Source organism: Octodon degus, unplaced genomic scaffold (genome assembly GCF_000260255.1).
Source record: "Octodon degus isolate 3935 unplaced genomic scaffold, OctDeg1.0 scaffold00073, whole genome shotgun sequence".
In the NCBI taxonomy this organism is placed as follows: domain Eukaryota; kingdom Metazoa; phylum Chordata; class Mammalia; order Rodentia; family Octodontidae; genus Octodon; species Octodon degus.
In genome coordinates, this window is record NW_004524649.1 from 2,150,885 (window position 1) to 2,167,941 (window position 17,057).

At 55.3% G+C, this 17,057-nt stretch overlaps 1 protein-coding gene across 6 annotated transcripts in view; it reads left to right on the forward strand.

Moving 5' to 3' along the window:
• The window catches only part of Ninl (ninein like), a 65,713-nt gene that overhangs the window by 37,057 nt on the left and 11,599 nt on the right, over nt 1-17,057 (forward strand). For 5 of the 6 annotated variants that reach the window (XM_023720181.1, XM_023720183.1, XM_023720182.1 and 2 more), the window contains exons 6-16: nt 154-332; nt 940-1,089; nt 3,126-3,308; nt 5,247-5,383; nt 6,796-6,936; nt 7,470-7,644; nt 8,636-8,746; nt 9,219-9,299; nt 14,551-14,674; nt 15,806-15,909; nt 16,581-16,888. In XM_023720181.1, coding sequence (XP_023575949.1) covers nt 154-332; nt 940-1,089; nt 3,126-3,308; nt 5,247-5,383; nt 6,796-6,936; nt 7,470-7,644; nt 8,636-8,746; nt 9,219-9,299; nt 14,551-14,674; nt 15,806-15,909; nt 16,581-16,888 — 1,693 coding nt within the window. The remainder of the gene's footprint in view (nt 1-153; nt 333-939; nt 1,090-3,125; nt 3,309-5,246; nt 5,384-6,795; nt 6,937-7,469; nt 7,645-8,635; nt 8,747-9,218; nt 9,300-14,550; nt 14,675-15,805; nt 15,910-16,580; nt 16,889-17,057) is intronic. The other variant, XM_023720179.1, reaches the window with a different exon arrangement.

Consider the following 17,057-nt stretch of genomic DNA (forward strand, 5'->3'; position numbering starts at 1 on the left):
CCGGCCCTGCTAACCCATGTCCTCCTCTGCTGCACATTCCTCGTGTCTCCAGATCCTCTCACATCGATGCAGATGGTGGGATCTCCTTCTCCCTACAGCTGATTAATCCATGCACATTCAGTGGGATTTAACTGTGGCTCCCCCTTGCTCCAGGGAAGCCGCAAACATGGGGCCCTGAGGTCTTTGGGAGCGCCCAAAGGTCCTCCGCCTCACTGCAGAGCCAGGTCCAGGGCATCTGGGAGCAGCTGGGAGTTGGCTGCCGTGGCCACCTGGATGAGCAGGAGCTGGCTGTGGTCTGCCGGAGCATTGGGCTCCATGGCCTCAAGGACGAGGTAAGAGCCCCGGGCCCAGTGATGCATGAGGGCACGGCTTCTACTCATCTGGAAAAGTCCTGCACACTACAGCACAGATTCAGTCCTGCTGCTCTATGGCTTCAAAACCTTGGGTGGCTTCCTGTTCTTCTGGAGCTGAGCTCCAGGCCCCTCTGTGACAGTGCGGCCCAGTCTCGCAGGCTTCTTGCCCTCCCTGCACCCCCTCCCCCAGCATGCTGGGCAGATGTCATGCCTTTGCTCGCTCGTGGTCCTTCCTCTGCCTGGAGTGGCCCTGGTCTTCTGGGCATGGCCCAGTTCTGTTCTACCCAAGAGAGGCGGTTCTAGGCCTGTGTGTGATCCTGGGTGGCCATGGAGACCAGGGGCCCAGCGCCTTTGCTGGACCATGAGCCGGGGCCATGCCCGCCACATATCTCTCAGTGTGCAGCGAATTCTAGTCCCCACCAAACAGCATGCAGGAAGTCCAGGGGTGCCCACTCATGGGAGTGAAATCCAGGTGGGGGCCTTCCTGAGGCCAGTTCAAGCTGGGCAGGAACCAGAGACAGCCCCACAGGTTGCCTAGACCCAGGCAAGACCCCTCAGAGCCTGATGGGCAGCATCTTTGGTCCAGGAACTCAAAGACCTGTTCCACAAACTGGACCAGGATGGGGACGGCAGAGTGAGTCTTGCAGAGTTTCAGCTCGGCCTGTGCCATCATGAGCCCATGCTGCTTCTGGAATCTAGCTTGGGCAAGCCAAGCAGACCCTGGTCCCACTGCCAGGTAAACGGGACATCTTAAGTCTAACCCTCCTGTGGCTACAGTACAGCATCACCACACTGGCTGAGCATGCATGTGTGTGTGTGTGTGTGTTGTGGGGGAGGTGACACAGATCTGGGCTGACCTGTGTGTTGTGGGCTGAGTCCCTTGCCATCTCTGAGACCCAGGCTCCTCTGTGAAGTGAGACAGGCCAGGCACCCACCTGGGGCCTCAGGGGATCACTATAGTGGAGGATCACAGCAGCCCCTTCCGTGTCATCTTTGGGTACATTTACCAAGGATCTCAGTGGGAAACCCCTTCCCAAGGATGACTGGTAGGATGGTCTCGATCCCTTACTGGGTCCTGTGACCTGGTTTCTTTCATTGGCTCGCTGCCATGAGAGGGAAGGGGTCACTGAGTGTTGGATTCTGCCCAGTGGTTACTGTGACCAGTGCCAGGACACAGGGGCCATGCTGGGGACAGCCCTGCGGAGGTGTCCAGCAGTCACCTGCAGGCCAACCGCTTCTCTTTGTGCCTGAGGTCCTTCATGTCTGTCCCTCCTGGCTTGCCTGTGAGGAGCCTGCTTTCCTGTTTGGCACCCCCCAACCTGCTGGAGCCAGGTAGTGCAGCCCCCAGCTCAGGATAGCTATAGCAGCTCCTGGGCACTATTGCCCCGGTCACTCAGCCCACACTCTGCACACACACATGCACCATGATGTGTGTACACCACCTGTCCACATATACTGTCTAGATACCCACCATACTCAGGCACTGCATGTGGACATTTCTGCATGCACACACATGCACCATGCCTGTGTACCAACTGTATACATACATTGCACCACACTTAAGTGTAGACACGTCTACTTTACATGTTTTATTGTATGCATGCTAACCTGCCTGGACAGCCCTGAGATACTCCCACCTGTTGGCTGTGTGTATCCCCCACATACATGACAAATGCGTGCACACACCGCATGCACACATACACCATGCACATGCACTGATTGTGTACACACTGCGTGTACACCTGCTGTTACACTCCTCCCTGTCCACACCCACTGCATGTGTCTGCAAACCCATGTGTAACACATTGCTTCGCTCGTGCCTGGACTTCTTGTGCACACTGTAGTGACACAGTCAGGCTGGGAGGAACAGGGCCTGCTGGAGTCTGCAGAACACCTAGGCCCTGCCCTGTGGATGCTGCGGCCTCCAAGGACAGCACCTCCATTGGGCAGCAGCTGGGTACCGAGTGCCCAGGACCTGCAGGCCATGCAGGATACACGGAGCTGCCCTTCCCCTGGGCAGGCATGGTGCCTCAGAGACTGGGTATAGAGAACAGGTGGACATGGCTGCCTGCTGGGCTCATGGGGTGGAGCAGAGACAGAGGAGGGACAGTCAGGCAATGGGGGAAGAGCAAGGTGACCTCAGAGCCAGACCCACATGAGCAGGGTTGCAGGGAGAGAGAAGAAGCACCTGGGGTGTGGACCCACTGTCACTCTGAGCCCTGGGGTCCCAGCCAGCAGAGGTTTGTTGGGCAGGGCCTGGTGGGGGCAGAGCACAGTGGGAGGCCACTGTCACAGGACTGGAGCTGAGAGTCGGGCTTGCCTTCAGGCGTCACGCACACAGCTCCTGGTGAGCAGGCTCCTGGAAATAGCTTCTGCTTGGGCTCCTTGGCCTGGCCTTCCCTGGCTTTCTGTGCACCTTCCGAATCTGGCTCTGAAGGACCAGCGTGCGCTCACCAGCTTGGGGCAGAAACGCCAGACCCCGTATGGTCCTTCACCATGTGACACCACTGACCTGAGCTGAGGGCAAGCACACAGGCCTGAGGCTTCCGTGGATGGCACAGGAGCAGGGGCCAGGACCAGGGACAACCTAGCTGTGTCCCCTGCCATGCCATGTGACCCTGGCAGAGCCCTGACGGTGCCCAGCTTCTTTCCTGTCCTCCAGGGGGCAGTGTGCTGTTCGTGTGTGAGGTGCTGAGTGGACAGTGCTGGTGAGGACTGAGGCCAGCTGCTGAGTCTCGGACGCCTGTGTTCAGGGTGTCCTCTCCTCCCCAGGGGCAGATTCCGGAGGAGAGCGGCTGTCACACAGCCACCACCACCACCTCCTCCCTTGCATCCATGAGCTGCGGCCTGCGCCTCTTCTCCAGTGTCGACGATGGCAGCGGTTTCGCCCTTCCGGAGCAGGTCATCGCCATCTGGGCTCAGGAGGGCATCCACAGTGGCCGGGAGATCCTGCAGGTTTGGGTGGCACCCGGGTAGCAGGGGCCTCACGGGAGGTGGGGGATGTGTGCTTGCTGAGGAGGGTAGGCAGAGCACCCCGGACCAGGGCACAGCAGGACACAGGCTCTGTGTAGAGAACCTCATGTAGGAAAAGTCCACTAGGAAACCTTATTCCTTCAAATTTTGCTATGGAAATTCAGAAATTTTTAAATAGTAAACCAAGTATAGCAAAAACAACAGCCTGAGAAAGTCTAGTTGAAGGAAGGTTTCAGCGCTCTGCACAGTGCTCCCCATTGCTACGTGGAGGAGGGAGGTGCCACGTAACACAGAAGAAAGTGTCACAGTCCTAAGGGGCCCTGCTAGATGCAGTAGTTGTCCCCACACACCACTGGGGCTTGGTGTTAGGGTGTTGCTGTGATCTGTGCAGCCAGCAGGGTACTGAAAGGGGTGATGAGAGGTTAAGAAAAAAACTGGACACACACTGAAAAGAAAGCTGGGACCAGGCGGGACCTGACCTCTGTGACAGGAGGCAGCAACAACCAGCACGGCCAGCATCTATTTATATACAGTAGAAAGGTGGAAGTGTGTGCCGATGGAGTCCAGAGGGCAAGGTCTCAGTGTCTTGCTGTGACCGCCGAAAGCAAAACATCCCCAGAGCTACCTGCACTGTAGTTAACAGGGAGAGCTCCAAGGCCAGGCGCCTGCTGGACTGGCCTTGCTGTAGTCCTGAGGAGTCTGCCAACCTCCCGCTCTGCAGGGGCTCTGCCACTTCCCACAGGGTGTCAGGTTTGTGCCCCACAGGGTGTGGTCGCCCAGCCACTCACTGCAGAGCAGCTGCCATTCTTAGACCACAGCTTTGCTGGGCCAGGAATTTGAGGGCAGCCGGGTGGGTCCCACAGGGCACTGCAGGCAGCTAGCAGCCAGCACCAGAGCATGTGGGGACAACTCGCATGGGGCCAGGGTGGCGCTTACTGCGGCCATGGCCTTTGTTTTCTCTTGGGCCTCCGTGCAGCCCCCACATGAACAAATGTTCTCCCGGCCAGGCAGTGGCTGCCCCAAAGCAGGCAGTGGGACAAGTCTACAGCTGGCTGGGGGGATACAGAGCTGATGTGAGAAGCAAGAGCCACGCACCCCAGCCCTGGACAGTCACAGATCACTGTGAGGGTGTGAAGCTGGAGGGTGTGGGGGTGTTTGTAGCTTTGTTTGTTTGTTTGTTTTTTGAAATACCCATGACAGGCCAGGGTGCACAGTGGGTGCACACATACAATCCCAGCACCTGGGAGGCTGAGGCAGGATTGTGGGATTTCAAATGCAGCCTGGGCTACATAGTGAGTTGGAGCCCAGCCTGGACTATACAGTGAGACCGTATCTCAAAAACAAACAAACAAAAAACCAACCCACGTCATACATTTTTTTAACTTCATCTTTTAAAACCCCACTGGGTGGGATGTACTTCTTTCTAGGGTAAAGCTAGCCGGGGATCCCCTGTGGCAGGTTGCTTTCAATCAACAAAACCACTACCTGCTCCTTCTCAGAGGACCCTCACCCTTGAGTGTGAGGCAAAGCCAGAGGCTTAAGCGGAGGGCAGTGTCAGGGCCTGAGTGGGCAGCGGGGAGACAGGGTGTGAGGTGTTTGGTTGGGAGGCCTCCCTGCCTTTGTCCAGGGAGGGAACTCTGTCCAGTCTCCGTCTCTCCCACCGCTGAGGTAGGGACATAAGGCCACATCATAGCAGGGGTAGGAGCTATCTATCACCAAAGGGACAAGAGAACACATTCCTAGAGGAATAAGAGGGGTCACATCGTGACAGGAGCAGGACTGCGACATTGGAGCTACCTCCCAAGGCAGAGACTCACAGACCAGGTGCTGGTTGTGACAGCCACAGAGGCCTTGCCCTTGTGCCCCAGGGGACAAGAACATGGCCAAGGCATCCTCACCCTTGTGCTTTGTTGTTTCTAGAGCCTGGACTTCAGCCTGGATGAGAAGGTTGACCTCCTGGAGCTAACCTGGGCCCTAGACAATGAGCTCCTGACAGTTGACAGCATCATCCAGCAGGCGGCCTTGGCCTGCTACCGCCAGGAGCTGAGCTACCACCAGTAAGAGCCGCCAAGGCCCAGCCAGGCCAAGGTCCAGTCCAGGAAGCCCAGGACAGGCAGTATTGGCTCCCACTCCTCCCCCAGTGGCTAGGTCCTGGAACGAGTGCCCTGTTCCCCGCTCCTGGGTTGAGAAAGGGCAGTGTGGAACAGAGGAGGTTGCCCACAGGGCTGGGGGCCCATGGATCCAAGGACAGTCTCTGAGGGCACAGAACTGAAGGGCTGCTGGCCCCTTGTCCGCTGGTGGGAAGCTCTCTATGACCATCTGGTGAGGCTTAAGAAGAACAGGGGGGCTGGTGAGATGGCTCAGTGGTCTAAAGCACCTACTTAGAACAAGCTTAGCAAAGCACAGGGACCACGGTTCAATCCCCCAGCACCACATGCCAGCCCGCCCCACCCCCTGGTGGACTGAGCTGCCCCCCCCACACACACATAAATAAATAATTTAAAAAAAAAAAAAAGAAGAAGAACAAGGACCTGCCTAGTAGCATTCATTAATGCAGCTTGTAGCAGAGAGGCAGTGACCTGCCAGGTGGCCAGGAACATAGCTGCTTCCATAAGCAGATTCAGGCTTGCGGGTCAGGCCAGTAAATGAAGAAGGACATCTTGCCAAGAATATAGAGACTAGACTGGGCGTGGTGGCGCGCGCCTGTAATCCCAGTACTTGGGAGGCTGTAAACAGGAGGATCACTATGAGTCCTATCTACACAGAGAGACCCTGTAGACCTTGTACTAAAATACACCAAAAAAAAAGCGGAGACTGTCTTCAGGGGCACTGGGCCTCTGCATGGATGACCGGCAGGTCTCTATCCTGAGCATGATCAGGATGTCCTGCGGATGTTCTACGGCTGCAGAAAAGATGGCAGAGACCACAACTGAGCTGGAAGACAGTGCTGGGGCAGGGCCTGGCAGAAGGCATCCAACCTCGGGCAGCCCTGCAAACACTCAGAGAGGGGCAGAGGGAAGCGGGGTCTCCTCCCTGGGCAGGGTGGGTGCCTGGTGGCTGGGCAGCCAGAGGCAGGGTCACACGTCAGTCGCCCTTTGCTCCAGGGACTCACCTGTGCAGGTGCTGGGTGTAGGACTGTGCCCACAACAGGAAGACCAGCTTTGTCCTGCCTGTGCCTATGACTGGTTTAGTTGTAGATGTCCAAGAGTTCTTGTTCCAGCTGAGACAGGAGGGGCTGCAGATGGTGCCCATATGTCCCAAGCTCTCTGCAGATGTGGATCCAGGCTCACAGGGACTGAGGTCCTTTCAGATACCTCGTTGGCCCCTGCCTCAGTCTTCCCACCTATAAGGTGGGCATAACTGAGCAGAAGCTGTGGAACAGGTTCACAACACCTGTTAGTTCAGTCATGGATATGAGGTTCAGAGAGGCTGATGGGGTCTCCATGTGACCTGTATCCTTGCCCTGCAGGGAGCAGGCAGAGCAACTGGTGCAGGAGCGAGACAAGGCCAGGCAGGACCTGGAGCAGGCTGAGAGGAGGAGCCTGGAGCTCGCGAAGGAGATGGATGACAGCCACACAGCGCTGGAGCAGCTCACAGAGCGGAGGATCGAGTGGGTTCTGGCCCATGCAAGGGCCCCTCAGCATGGTGGCCCTGCTCCCGGTCCAGACAGGCAGCCAGGGAAGCTCCATGGCCAGGAGCAGGCAGGACTGGCCAGATCACAGCTGGGCATCAGCAAGCAGCATCTTGCTCTTCTTGGCTTGGCTGAGTGGCCTGGTGGCAGCTGTGTCACCTCAGAAAAAAAAAGCAAAACAAAACCCACCTGTCCTCACCCACCCAGGGTCTGCAGTGCTACAACTGAGGTCGAGTGCTGGGCACCAGCAGTCGGCCCTGGAGGTGGACCCAGGCAGAGAGCATCAGTGGGCTCCTCCCATGCTACTCTGCCCGCTTCCTCACCTTTGGGTGGAGGGCAGCTGCTGCTTTAGCCCTGTGACACAGGACGCCCTTTGCCCCAGGTCACCCCACTCTGGGGGTGGTGGGTGGGTTCCTGACCTGGATAAAAACAAGACTATGGGCAGCACAGTGGCGGTGGGAGGTGCTGGAGTGGGCAGCACCCAGAGCCCAGCGAGCCACACTGCCTTGCAGGCGCCTGGAGCAGGACTACCGAGGAAGGCTGAGTCTCCTGCGGGCAGAGGCGGAGGCGGAGCGGGAGCAGATCTGGGAGCAGTCCTGCAGGCGGAGTGCCGTGCTGGAGACAGACCTGGGCCACCTGCGGGCCGAGGAGGCCAGCCTGCGCCACAGGCTGGGGCTGGCCACAAAGGTGGGTGGCACGTGGGCAGCAGAAAGGCAGCGCCCTTCCTTCTCCCTCTCACTCTGACCAGTGGCCCAGGCTGGGTGTGTCCTGTGCCAGATACACCTGCCCAGAGCTGCAAGAACAGCCAAGGCCAGAGGCAGAGGGACCGGTGCCTGGCTCCTGCTCCTCTCACCCTCCTCCTAAGGCGACTTCACACCTGACATCAGCACCTGTAGGACATGAACACAGCTACCAACCTGGCTCTCCATGGGGACATTCATTTTTTGTTTTGGGGTTTTTTTTTTGGGGGGGTGGTAGTTTTGGTTTTTTATTTTGTTTTGTGGTACTGGGGATAGAATTCAGGATCTCTTTACACAGAGCTACATCTCCAGCCTTTTTAAATTCTTGACTTTGAGCTGGGTGTGGTGATGCATTCCTGTAATCCCTGAATTCCACAGGCTGAGGCAGGAGGATTGCTGTAAATTGGAGGTCAGCCTGAACTATGTAGTGAGAGCCTGTCTCACTAAATAAACAAACAAACAAAAAACTTTTTTTTTTTTTTTAATTTTTAAGACAGGGTCTTAAAAAGTTGCCGAGGCGAAGCTAAAATTTATAATCCTCCTGCCTGCACTTCCTAGAGCGCTGGGATTACAGGCTGCATCACCAAGGATTGTGTCTTCTCAGATCCATCTCCAGTGGCTGAAGATGCCAGCCTTCTGCTTACTGCTACAATTTCAAACTAGCTTTTGAGTACATCTCAGAAATGCTGCATCAGCAGCCCTTTCTTGCATTTTCACTCGTGACCTTTCAGAGGTCCTCTCGTGGGACGAGGAGAGGCAGTGCAGTGAGATGATGAGGTTGGGAGGGACCCAGGACTGTCCCCAGGAGGCTGGGGGCCACCTGCCCACTTGCCTTCCAGGGCAGAGGCTTGGCAGTCAGGCACCTGCCTCCCACACAGCCAAGTCATGCCCACCCCCTCGTGCCATCCTGAGCATCGCCAACACCGTCTGTCTTGTAGGAAAACAGCCGGCTGCAGCAGGAGATCCTGGAGGTGGTGGGAAAGCTCTCGGATTCAGAGAAGCTGGTCATGAAACTGCAGGGCGACTTGGAGTTCGTGATGAGGGAGAAGGCAAGGCCCTCCGGGGAGCCCTAGGTTGTGGGAGGTGTCAGGCATGAAGAAAGGTGCATGGGTGACTGAATTGAGGGTTTGTCTTTGAGAGGTCCTTGGGCTGGAGAGAAAATCAGCAAGGTGACCTTGCTTCTGTGTCATGGTCTGTAACTATGGCTACCTTCTGCTAACTACCCCACAAAGGCTCTGGCCAGTGTGTCTGCTGGGCCCGAGACCCTTCCCAGGGTGACAGTGGGGAAGCCCCCATCCTGTGCCTGTCCTGCAAGCAAGGGGACACCTGGAGGCTAGGGGAGAACACTGGAGGCTGTGCCTGCCGCTGCCTGCTGCTGGGAGGAAGCCATATCCTCAGCCAGAGCTGGGGAAGCTGCTGTGCCTGCCTTCCCCACCACAGCCTGGCCTCCCTCCTGTGTGCTGTGGGGTTCAGCAGAGCCAACACCTCTGCATGCTACTGTGTCCATCTTTTGACTTCCAGTTGGAGCCACAGGGCTTGGAGCTCAGGGCACAGGAGGAGCGGTTCACAGCTATCTTGAAGGAATACGAGCTCAAGTGCCGGGTAGGTAGCCCAAATGGCCTTGGGACCCCAGCCCACCCCAAGGACAGTCCTGGTTCACACTGCTGTGGCATGGCAGGCCTTGTCCTTCGCTCTCCTATGTAGGCAGACTCTGTGTTTCTGCAGGGTAGTCCTGCGAGGGCTGCAGGAGGATTTGTTCCAGCCAGAGCTGCTGCTCGAGGCTGTAACCCGTCGGGGGGGGGGGGGGGGACTGCTGAGTCGAGCGGTGTCAGGGTTTCCAGTTCTACATGCAGGTTCAGTCCTCATAAAGACATTTCAGGACCAGCTAAATAGCTCGGCAGATTAAAGCACCTGCAAGCAGGTGCAGCGGCAGGGGTTCAATCCCAGGCCTGCCTTGCTGGCCCTGTCCCCGGGGCATGCTGAGAAGGCAATTGAGACTGGTCATGGTGTCGCACACCTGTAATCCCAGCAATGGGGAGGCTGTAAGTAGAATCAGTAGCTGAGTCTGATCTAGTAGTGAGACCCTGAACACCCTAAAATGCAGGGGAAAAAAAAAAAGACATTTCAGAACAGGAGGAAGGTGGAGCAGGCAGAACAGTTGAGTTGGGCTGATTAATAATACAGAACGATTCTTCAATTGATAAAGTAATTTATCACATAGTCCTTATTAAACACACCTGGTTAGAATTTAATTTACCAAAAGGTAATTTATGTAAAACTCATAAGAAAACATTTTGCAAAGCATGTATGTGTGATTAAAGACAAGCACCATCAAAAAACTTCGCCCTTGAAGCTGGGCATGGTGGTGGGCACCTGTAGTCCTAGCTGCACAGGAAACTGAGGTAGGACCATCCCATGAGCCAAGGATTTGGAGGCCAACCTGGGCAGCAGAGTGAGACTCCATCTCAGAAAATAAGAGATGGGCCCCATCTTGGCCCATCCGCCCCTCTGATATCCTTGGCATTAAGAAGGCTGTGTCCACAGAAGCTCGAATGGTAGAACCTGGGGAGAACACAAGCCCAACATCAGGGACCGGCAAAGGCTGTCCGGCTAGTGACTTAGTAGAATCCTGCATTGCCTTGGTAGAAACGGGGGACCTTTGTACACATGAAGTCTTCCACAGGCCACATTGCCAAGTGACCAAGGAGAAGTCATACATAGCCTCAGACCACAGCCATTTAAAACCCCAGAGAGGGCGATAGCTCAGCAGCACAAGTGCCTGCCTGGCAAGTACAAGGTCCTGAGTTTGATCTGCAGTACCAAAAATAACTAAATAAATAAAATCCCAGATAAGGTCTGGAGGTGTAACTCAGCGGAGAGCCCATACTTTAATATGTGTGCCCTCGGTTCAAACTCAGGCACCGTAAACAAGATAAAAGCAAAAAAAAAAAAATATTTCTTACGAGAAACCCTACAGAGGGCCAGCCAAATAGCTCAGTGGATTAAAGCACCTGTAAGCAGGTGCAGCGGCAGGGGTTCAATCCCAGGCCTGCCTTGCCGACCCTGCCCCCGGGGCATGCTGAGAAGGCAATTGAGACTGGGCATGGTGGCACACACCTGTAATCCCAGCTCTTGGAAGGCTGTAAACAGGAGAATCACTGCAAGTCCCATCTAGTAGTGAGACCCTGAACACCCTGTAGACCCTTCTCTAAAAATATAAAAAAAAAAAATAATAATAAAATAACATAAAAATAAAATAAAATAAAAAAACCCATAGAGAAAAATAAGAAAAATCTAAGGTGACTAGAGATTGCTGTTCACTCACTTTCCTGCAGATCTGCTGTAGTGATAACTATGAGTGACGTTCCCAAGCCAAGCACCCGTCTATCCCTGTCTGAGGCACGGTTGGGGGGCTGTGGTGGTCGGTGTCAGTGTGGAGGTGGAATGGACAGCTGGTGTAGTGCAACGAGTGCTCCCGGCCTTTAGTGTAGAGTGGGCCACCAGATTTCACCCCACGTCACCTCATGCTGAAAATCCCCTTATTTTTGAGAACCTATTATGGTTGCTGCTAAGGGCACAACTACTAGCTAGAACTAATTTCCTGCCATCTGAAAATTGAGTAGATATTGGGGACACCTTCTGACCTCGAAGCTGGTCATCCTTCCGTAGGGTGGCCTGCGGCGGGGCGCAGGTGACTCCTTAGCGGTCGCCCGCCCGCCCACCCGCTTCTGTGCCTGCTGCGCTTGCCGCGGCAGAGTGCGGGATGCGGGGGGGGGGGTGCTCACCGAGCCTGCAGCTGCAAGCCTGTCCCTGGGTGTTGCATCCCCTCCCTCTGCACTGCTTCTGCCTTCTGCCATCCCAGGTGACCTGCGGGTTACCCTCCCTGTGGGTGCGGCTGGTGTGTTGGGGGCCAATTGGGCCCAGGGTGGCACGGGGGTCTGGTCACAGGTTGGTGTCTCCTTCTCTTGAGCTTGCCAGGAGGACTCAGACGCTAGCTCTGTGTGGATTTCTCACATGTCAACCCCTCAACCTGACCCTGCTACTCTTTCACCTTTGCCTCACGATTTTAATTTTTAGACATCAACGGAGATATCTTACATTTTTATGGAAATCTATTTTAGAAACTTTCCCTTTCTGTATTTGAAGAATATTCCAACATTTAGGCTACTTAAAAATCCTTTGGTGCTGGGTCTGGTGGCACACACCTATAACCCCAGCACTCAGGAGGCTGAGGCAGGAGAATCTCTGTGAATTTGAGACCAGTCTGAGCTACAAGGTGAGTTCAAGGCCATTTTGAACTGCACCGCGAAACCCTATCTTACAAAGACACACTAAAATAAAATAAAACCTTTTGCTTGAAAGTAATTTCAGAGGGCTGACCAGATAGCACACAGGATTAAAGAACCTGCTTAGGCAAACCCAGGGATCAGGAGTTTAATCCGCAGGCCTGCCTGCCAGACCCATCGCCGGGGTGCGCTGAGACAGCAAGTGAGACTGGGCGTGGTGGTGCGTGCTGGTCATCCCAGCTCTCGGGAGGCTGTAAACAGGTGGATCACTACAAGTCCAATCTGCATAGTGAGACCCTGTACACCCTGGCCTAAATACAAAAAAAGAAAGTAATTTCAGGCTGGGTATGGTGGTCCATACCGGTAGTCCCAGCACACAGGAGGCTGAGGCAGGAGGCTTGCAGCAAATTCAAGGCCAGCCTGGGCTACAAAGTGAATTTAGCCTGAGCTTCATAGTAAGACCATGTCTCAAAAAGACCAAAAAAAAAAAAAAAAAAAAAAAAATTTAATGATTTCAGTGGGGCCAGGGAGGTGGCTCAGTAGAAAGGGCCTGAGTTCAATCTCTGGTTCCGCCAAAAAAAAAAAAAAAGATTTCAAATTTAACCCTACAAACACCAAAAACAGTGCAGTGAGCACCTGCATCCCTTATGCTCAGGCTCCCCACGCCCACATTCTTGCACACTTGGGCAAGGTGTGTGTGCATGTGTGGTCGTTTCTGCCTTCAGCCGCAGTGCGTATGCTCCCTGAAGGAGGCTCCTGTCCCCCTGCAGTGCTGTGGGGAGAGAGGTCCTGCACAAGCACGCAGATTGCTAAATGTTCAGGAATGGTACCAAGAAAAAAAAAAAAAAAAAAAAAAAAAAAAAAAAAAAATTGGTTCACACCATAGAAATTTGCACAAGCTACAAAGTGGGGCAGTGTTTCCTGGACAGGAGCCCCCAGCACCCTGCTAAACTCAAGGAGGGAGCCCCCGGACCTGTTAGCCCTCCTGGGGCATCTACTCTGTCTGACAGGAGGAGCCCAGAACCTGGTCGCCGTCAGCTATCCGGTCCCTCTGGAACATTCCCACAGCCTGCCTCTGTCTCTTAGGACATTGTTTATTTTGAAGACCGCAGACCCTCCTCCACCTCCTGCTGTTTCATAGAACTATGAAACTATTTTGCAGGGGGTTTATTTGTTTACATTTTCCTATTTATTTTTCCAGCTGGCATTTGAATCTAGGGCTTTCAAACTGAGCTATAACCTCCAGCGCCAGCTATTTATTTATTTATTTCCTTCCTTCCTTACGAGACAGGGTCTTGCTAAATTGCCCATGCTGAGCACAGACTTGAGGTTCTCCTGCCTTCAGGTTTCCAGTGCTGGGATCGCAGGCCTGTGCTACCACACCCACCTTTAAAATTGTGTTAACTGACCCATCCTTGAACAGCCTGACGGGCACAATATGAGAATTCAGCCCGTGCTTGCAGTACGGGAAGATCAACTCAGGGCAAGCAGCGCGCATGCTCCCTCAAACACTTAGCGCTTCTCTGTCCTCTCTCTGGTTATTTCCTGATAACTACGGGGAAGTGCTGAGCACAGTGGTTGCTGGCGATTGCTTTCATTCAGCAGAGGCTGGGCCTCTTCTGCCGGCTGCTGGGAGGGCAGGCTGTGTCCAGCAGCCTCATCGGTGGTGCTGACTACCTGGTTGAGGCGTCACTGCTTCCCGAAGTGTATGACTGACGGCCGTGTCTTTCTCCTTGCACTGCTGAGCAGTCAGCAGGGGACCCTGTTGGGCCAGGTAACCTTCCTGCCCATCCACAAAATCTTAGCATCATTGGCAATTCTTTCGGTCTTTACTATGGTGATTGGAAAAATGCTGTGTTTTTCCAATAGCTGGTGCCCCATCTGTCATGCTGTTGTCCTTCAGCTGTCATTGCAGAAGTTCTGTCTGTCACTGGCCTGGAGCCTTGAATTCCCCTTTTCTCCAAAATGGTTTAAAGTTTATTTGTATATTTAGTGATCCGGGCCCAGATTGTGTGGGATTTGGCAGTGAGCGTGTCCCGGCTGCCTGCTGCATCCTGGGACACTCTTGTCACTTGCTGCTCTCTCTGAGCAGATGGTGCTGGCCCTCCTGTCACTGGGTGCCCAGGCGGGTCCTGCACTCATCTGGAATCCAGTTTCCCCAGTGAGCCTGGTTCCTTCCACAGAGAAGCATCTCAGAGACCAAGCGCAGGGGCTTGACTGGGCTTCACTGCTTCTGCTTCAGTCACCCTGTGCAGCCTGCAGGTTCCGAAGTGGTCACCCTGTGTCTTTCCTATATGTCACCAACCTTCCAAGATCACTTGATGCTCAGCAAAGTGCCTGTAGTTCAGGTGTGGGCTTTCTGCACGTCTCCCTCTGTCCATTTCTTCATTCACATGACACAGGGCACAAAAAAGTCAACAGTGATCGTGCTGCTTAGCTGTGACACAGCTGTGGCCTGGGAGTCCACTCATCCTGGCTCATCCCACGATGGATGCTGCCTGGGGACAGAGCTGTACCAAGCCAGCTAGTGGCTGTAGCACTGGAGGAAGTGTCTCCTCTGCTCTCAGGGTTTGCAGGACCAGAATGATGAGCTGCAGGCCAAGCTGGAGAGCCTGCGGGCACCTGGGAGCCGGAGTTGGCAGCGCCCTGCCGGGGAAGCTGAAAGCCGCCCAGCAAGTAGGAGCCCACAAGGTGAGGTGAAGATGGGCTCACAGGCTGGCCCAGGGCTGGGCATTCACACAGTGGGGGACCAGGATGGTAGACGAGATGTTTTATAGGATCAGGTCATGGTGACATTAAGGGATGCATCTGCCTGCAGCAGTCTCCAGGGCAAGCCAGTGCCCACCAAGGACATGAAGGTGGTCACCTAGGGAGGCAGCTGTGAGAGTGGGAACTGTCCTGCATTCCCCAAGGAGTCCCCTGCCTGTGTGCAGAGTCCACACCTCAGTCTCCTCTCAGCTGAGGGATCAGGACAGTGCTGAGGGCTGTGATGCAGTGTCCTTGGCTGCCCTGGAGACCTGGGGTTTTCCATGGTCCCCTTGCAGGACAGGTGGCCTGGCTACCCTGGTCTTCCTGTAGACAGTGCAGGGTGGTCCCTACGGGGATCCAGGCCTGGACCACTCTCCTCTACTACCAATCGTGCCATCCTGACTCTGAGATCCCAGTGCTCTACCAGTGACTAAGAGCCGTTGGGGTTGCCGTGTTGTTCTAAAGCCACTTGCTTAATCAAATGAAAAGAAATTGTGCCCAGAAGACCAACTCCCTAGGGAGCTCAGGAAGAAGTAGGGATGTCCTGTTGCTGCCCAGGGAGGACAGTGCTGGTACGTGTGACCTGCAGCCATTAGCACAGCCTGGCCATGAGCGGGTGGCAGTGGCTGCCTCATCCTACTGGCCTGCTCAGGAGCCCAGGGTTGGGTGCAGAGACATCCCCTAGCTCTGCCAGTCAAGTTCTGGCCTGCCAGTTTCCCCACCAGGGCCAGAGTGGTAGCTTCACCCATGGAAATCAAGTCATCATGTGATATTAAAATAATGCAGGATGCCCCAGGGGTTTGAGTTGGTGAGAGGAGAGGAAAATAACGCAGGATGCTCAGAAAATAGACTCAACAGCGGGGTTCTGCAGGCGTGTGTGGAGCGCACCCGTGGGCCACTGAGCACAGCCACTTTCCTGTCAACCCGCTTCCTCTGCACCGTTGGGAGCACAGCTTTCCAGATGCTGCATACAGACTGGTGCCTCATCATAGGCAACGAGGACACTGACTGCAGGGCCTGGTGGGGTCCTGGTGTCCTCAGTGTGATGGAAGCAGAGTGGCCTCTTGTTTGCAGGCAGGTTCTCAGAGGACTCCAGTCCAGTGAGTCTAGAAATGGAGATCATGGTGGAGCGGCTGCGGCAGCACTGCCAGGAGCTCAGGACCCAGCTGGAGGCCAAGGTCAGGGCCCACTACCAGTGGCTGTGCACTAGGCTTCTCGCTTGGGAAAGAGGAAAGAAGTGACGGTTGGGGGGACAACGTGGGTTGAGCCCAGGGCAGCCTGAGCTGGAGCTCCACCCTGCTCGTGTGCTATAGGGAGGCATGATGTCCACTTTGTTGGAGCCCAAGTGCCGTGGCAAGGACCTCAGCTTTGTGGCCAGGGCCTCCTAGACCAGTGTGTCTCCTGTCAGCTGTTGGGCTTCTGAGGGGCCAAGAGGTGACCACCCATGGCTTGCTGCCTGTCCACCTCCTCAGCAAACTTGCCATGCTGCCTGTCTTGCGTATTGGCTGACAGGAGCCCCCCAGCCTTGCCTGCCTGTGCCTGGGTCCCTTGCTCCAATCCCTCACCCCTGCCCCACCCACATTGGCCTGCTGGACCAGCAAAGGCTCTGAGCCTCACAGCTGTCACCTGCTCTGCCCTCCTCTTGCCACCTGGCCTTCCAGCCCTATCAAGAGGTTATCATGAAGTCACATTGGACCCCCAGAGCTTTGCTGTCAGTCGTGTGACTGCCTGGACTGCAGACACTGGGGTTGGCCATCCTATGGACACTGCTTGTTTCTGCGTTGTCTTGCCAGGCTAGACAATGTCTGCATTGTCCCTCCAGGTTAGCTCTGCTCTTATTTCTTTTTAGGTAAATTCCTATGAGGGGGAAATTGAGGCCATGAAGAACAATTTCGAGAAGGAGAGGATGGACCTGGAGCAGGCACGGCAGCGGGAGGTCGCAGTGCTGGAGGCCCAGAGAGCAGACCTGGAGGCGCTGTGTGCCAAGTCGCAGGAAGTTATCTTGGGCCTGCGGGAGCAGCTATGGGATGCAGCAGGCCGCCCTGAGCCCTCCAGGGCCCAGCTGACCTCCTGCTGCGCACAGGCACTCTGCGACCTGGCCCGGTGGCTGGACCAGCACACACAGTGGCAGCACCAGGGCGAGCTGCGGCACATCAGGTCTGCACTGGCTGGGGTGGTCTGGGGCTTCCTGCTGGGAATCCACAGTGGCACCTGGTGCTGGGCTGGGATGTGGGTAAAGGACCAGCTGCTGCCTAGAATTGTGGCACTGAGTCAGAAACATGCGTGGAACAGCGCAGGCAGCAGCAGCCTGCTGTGATGCATTTGA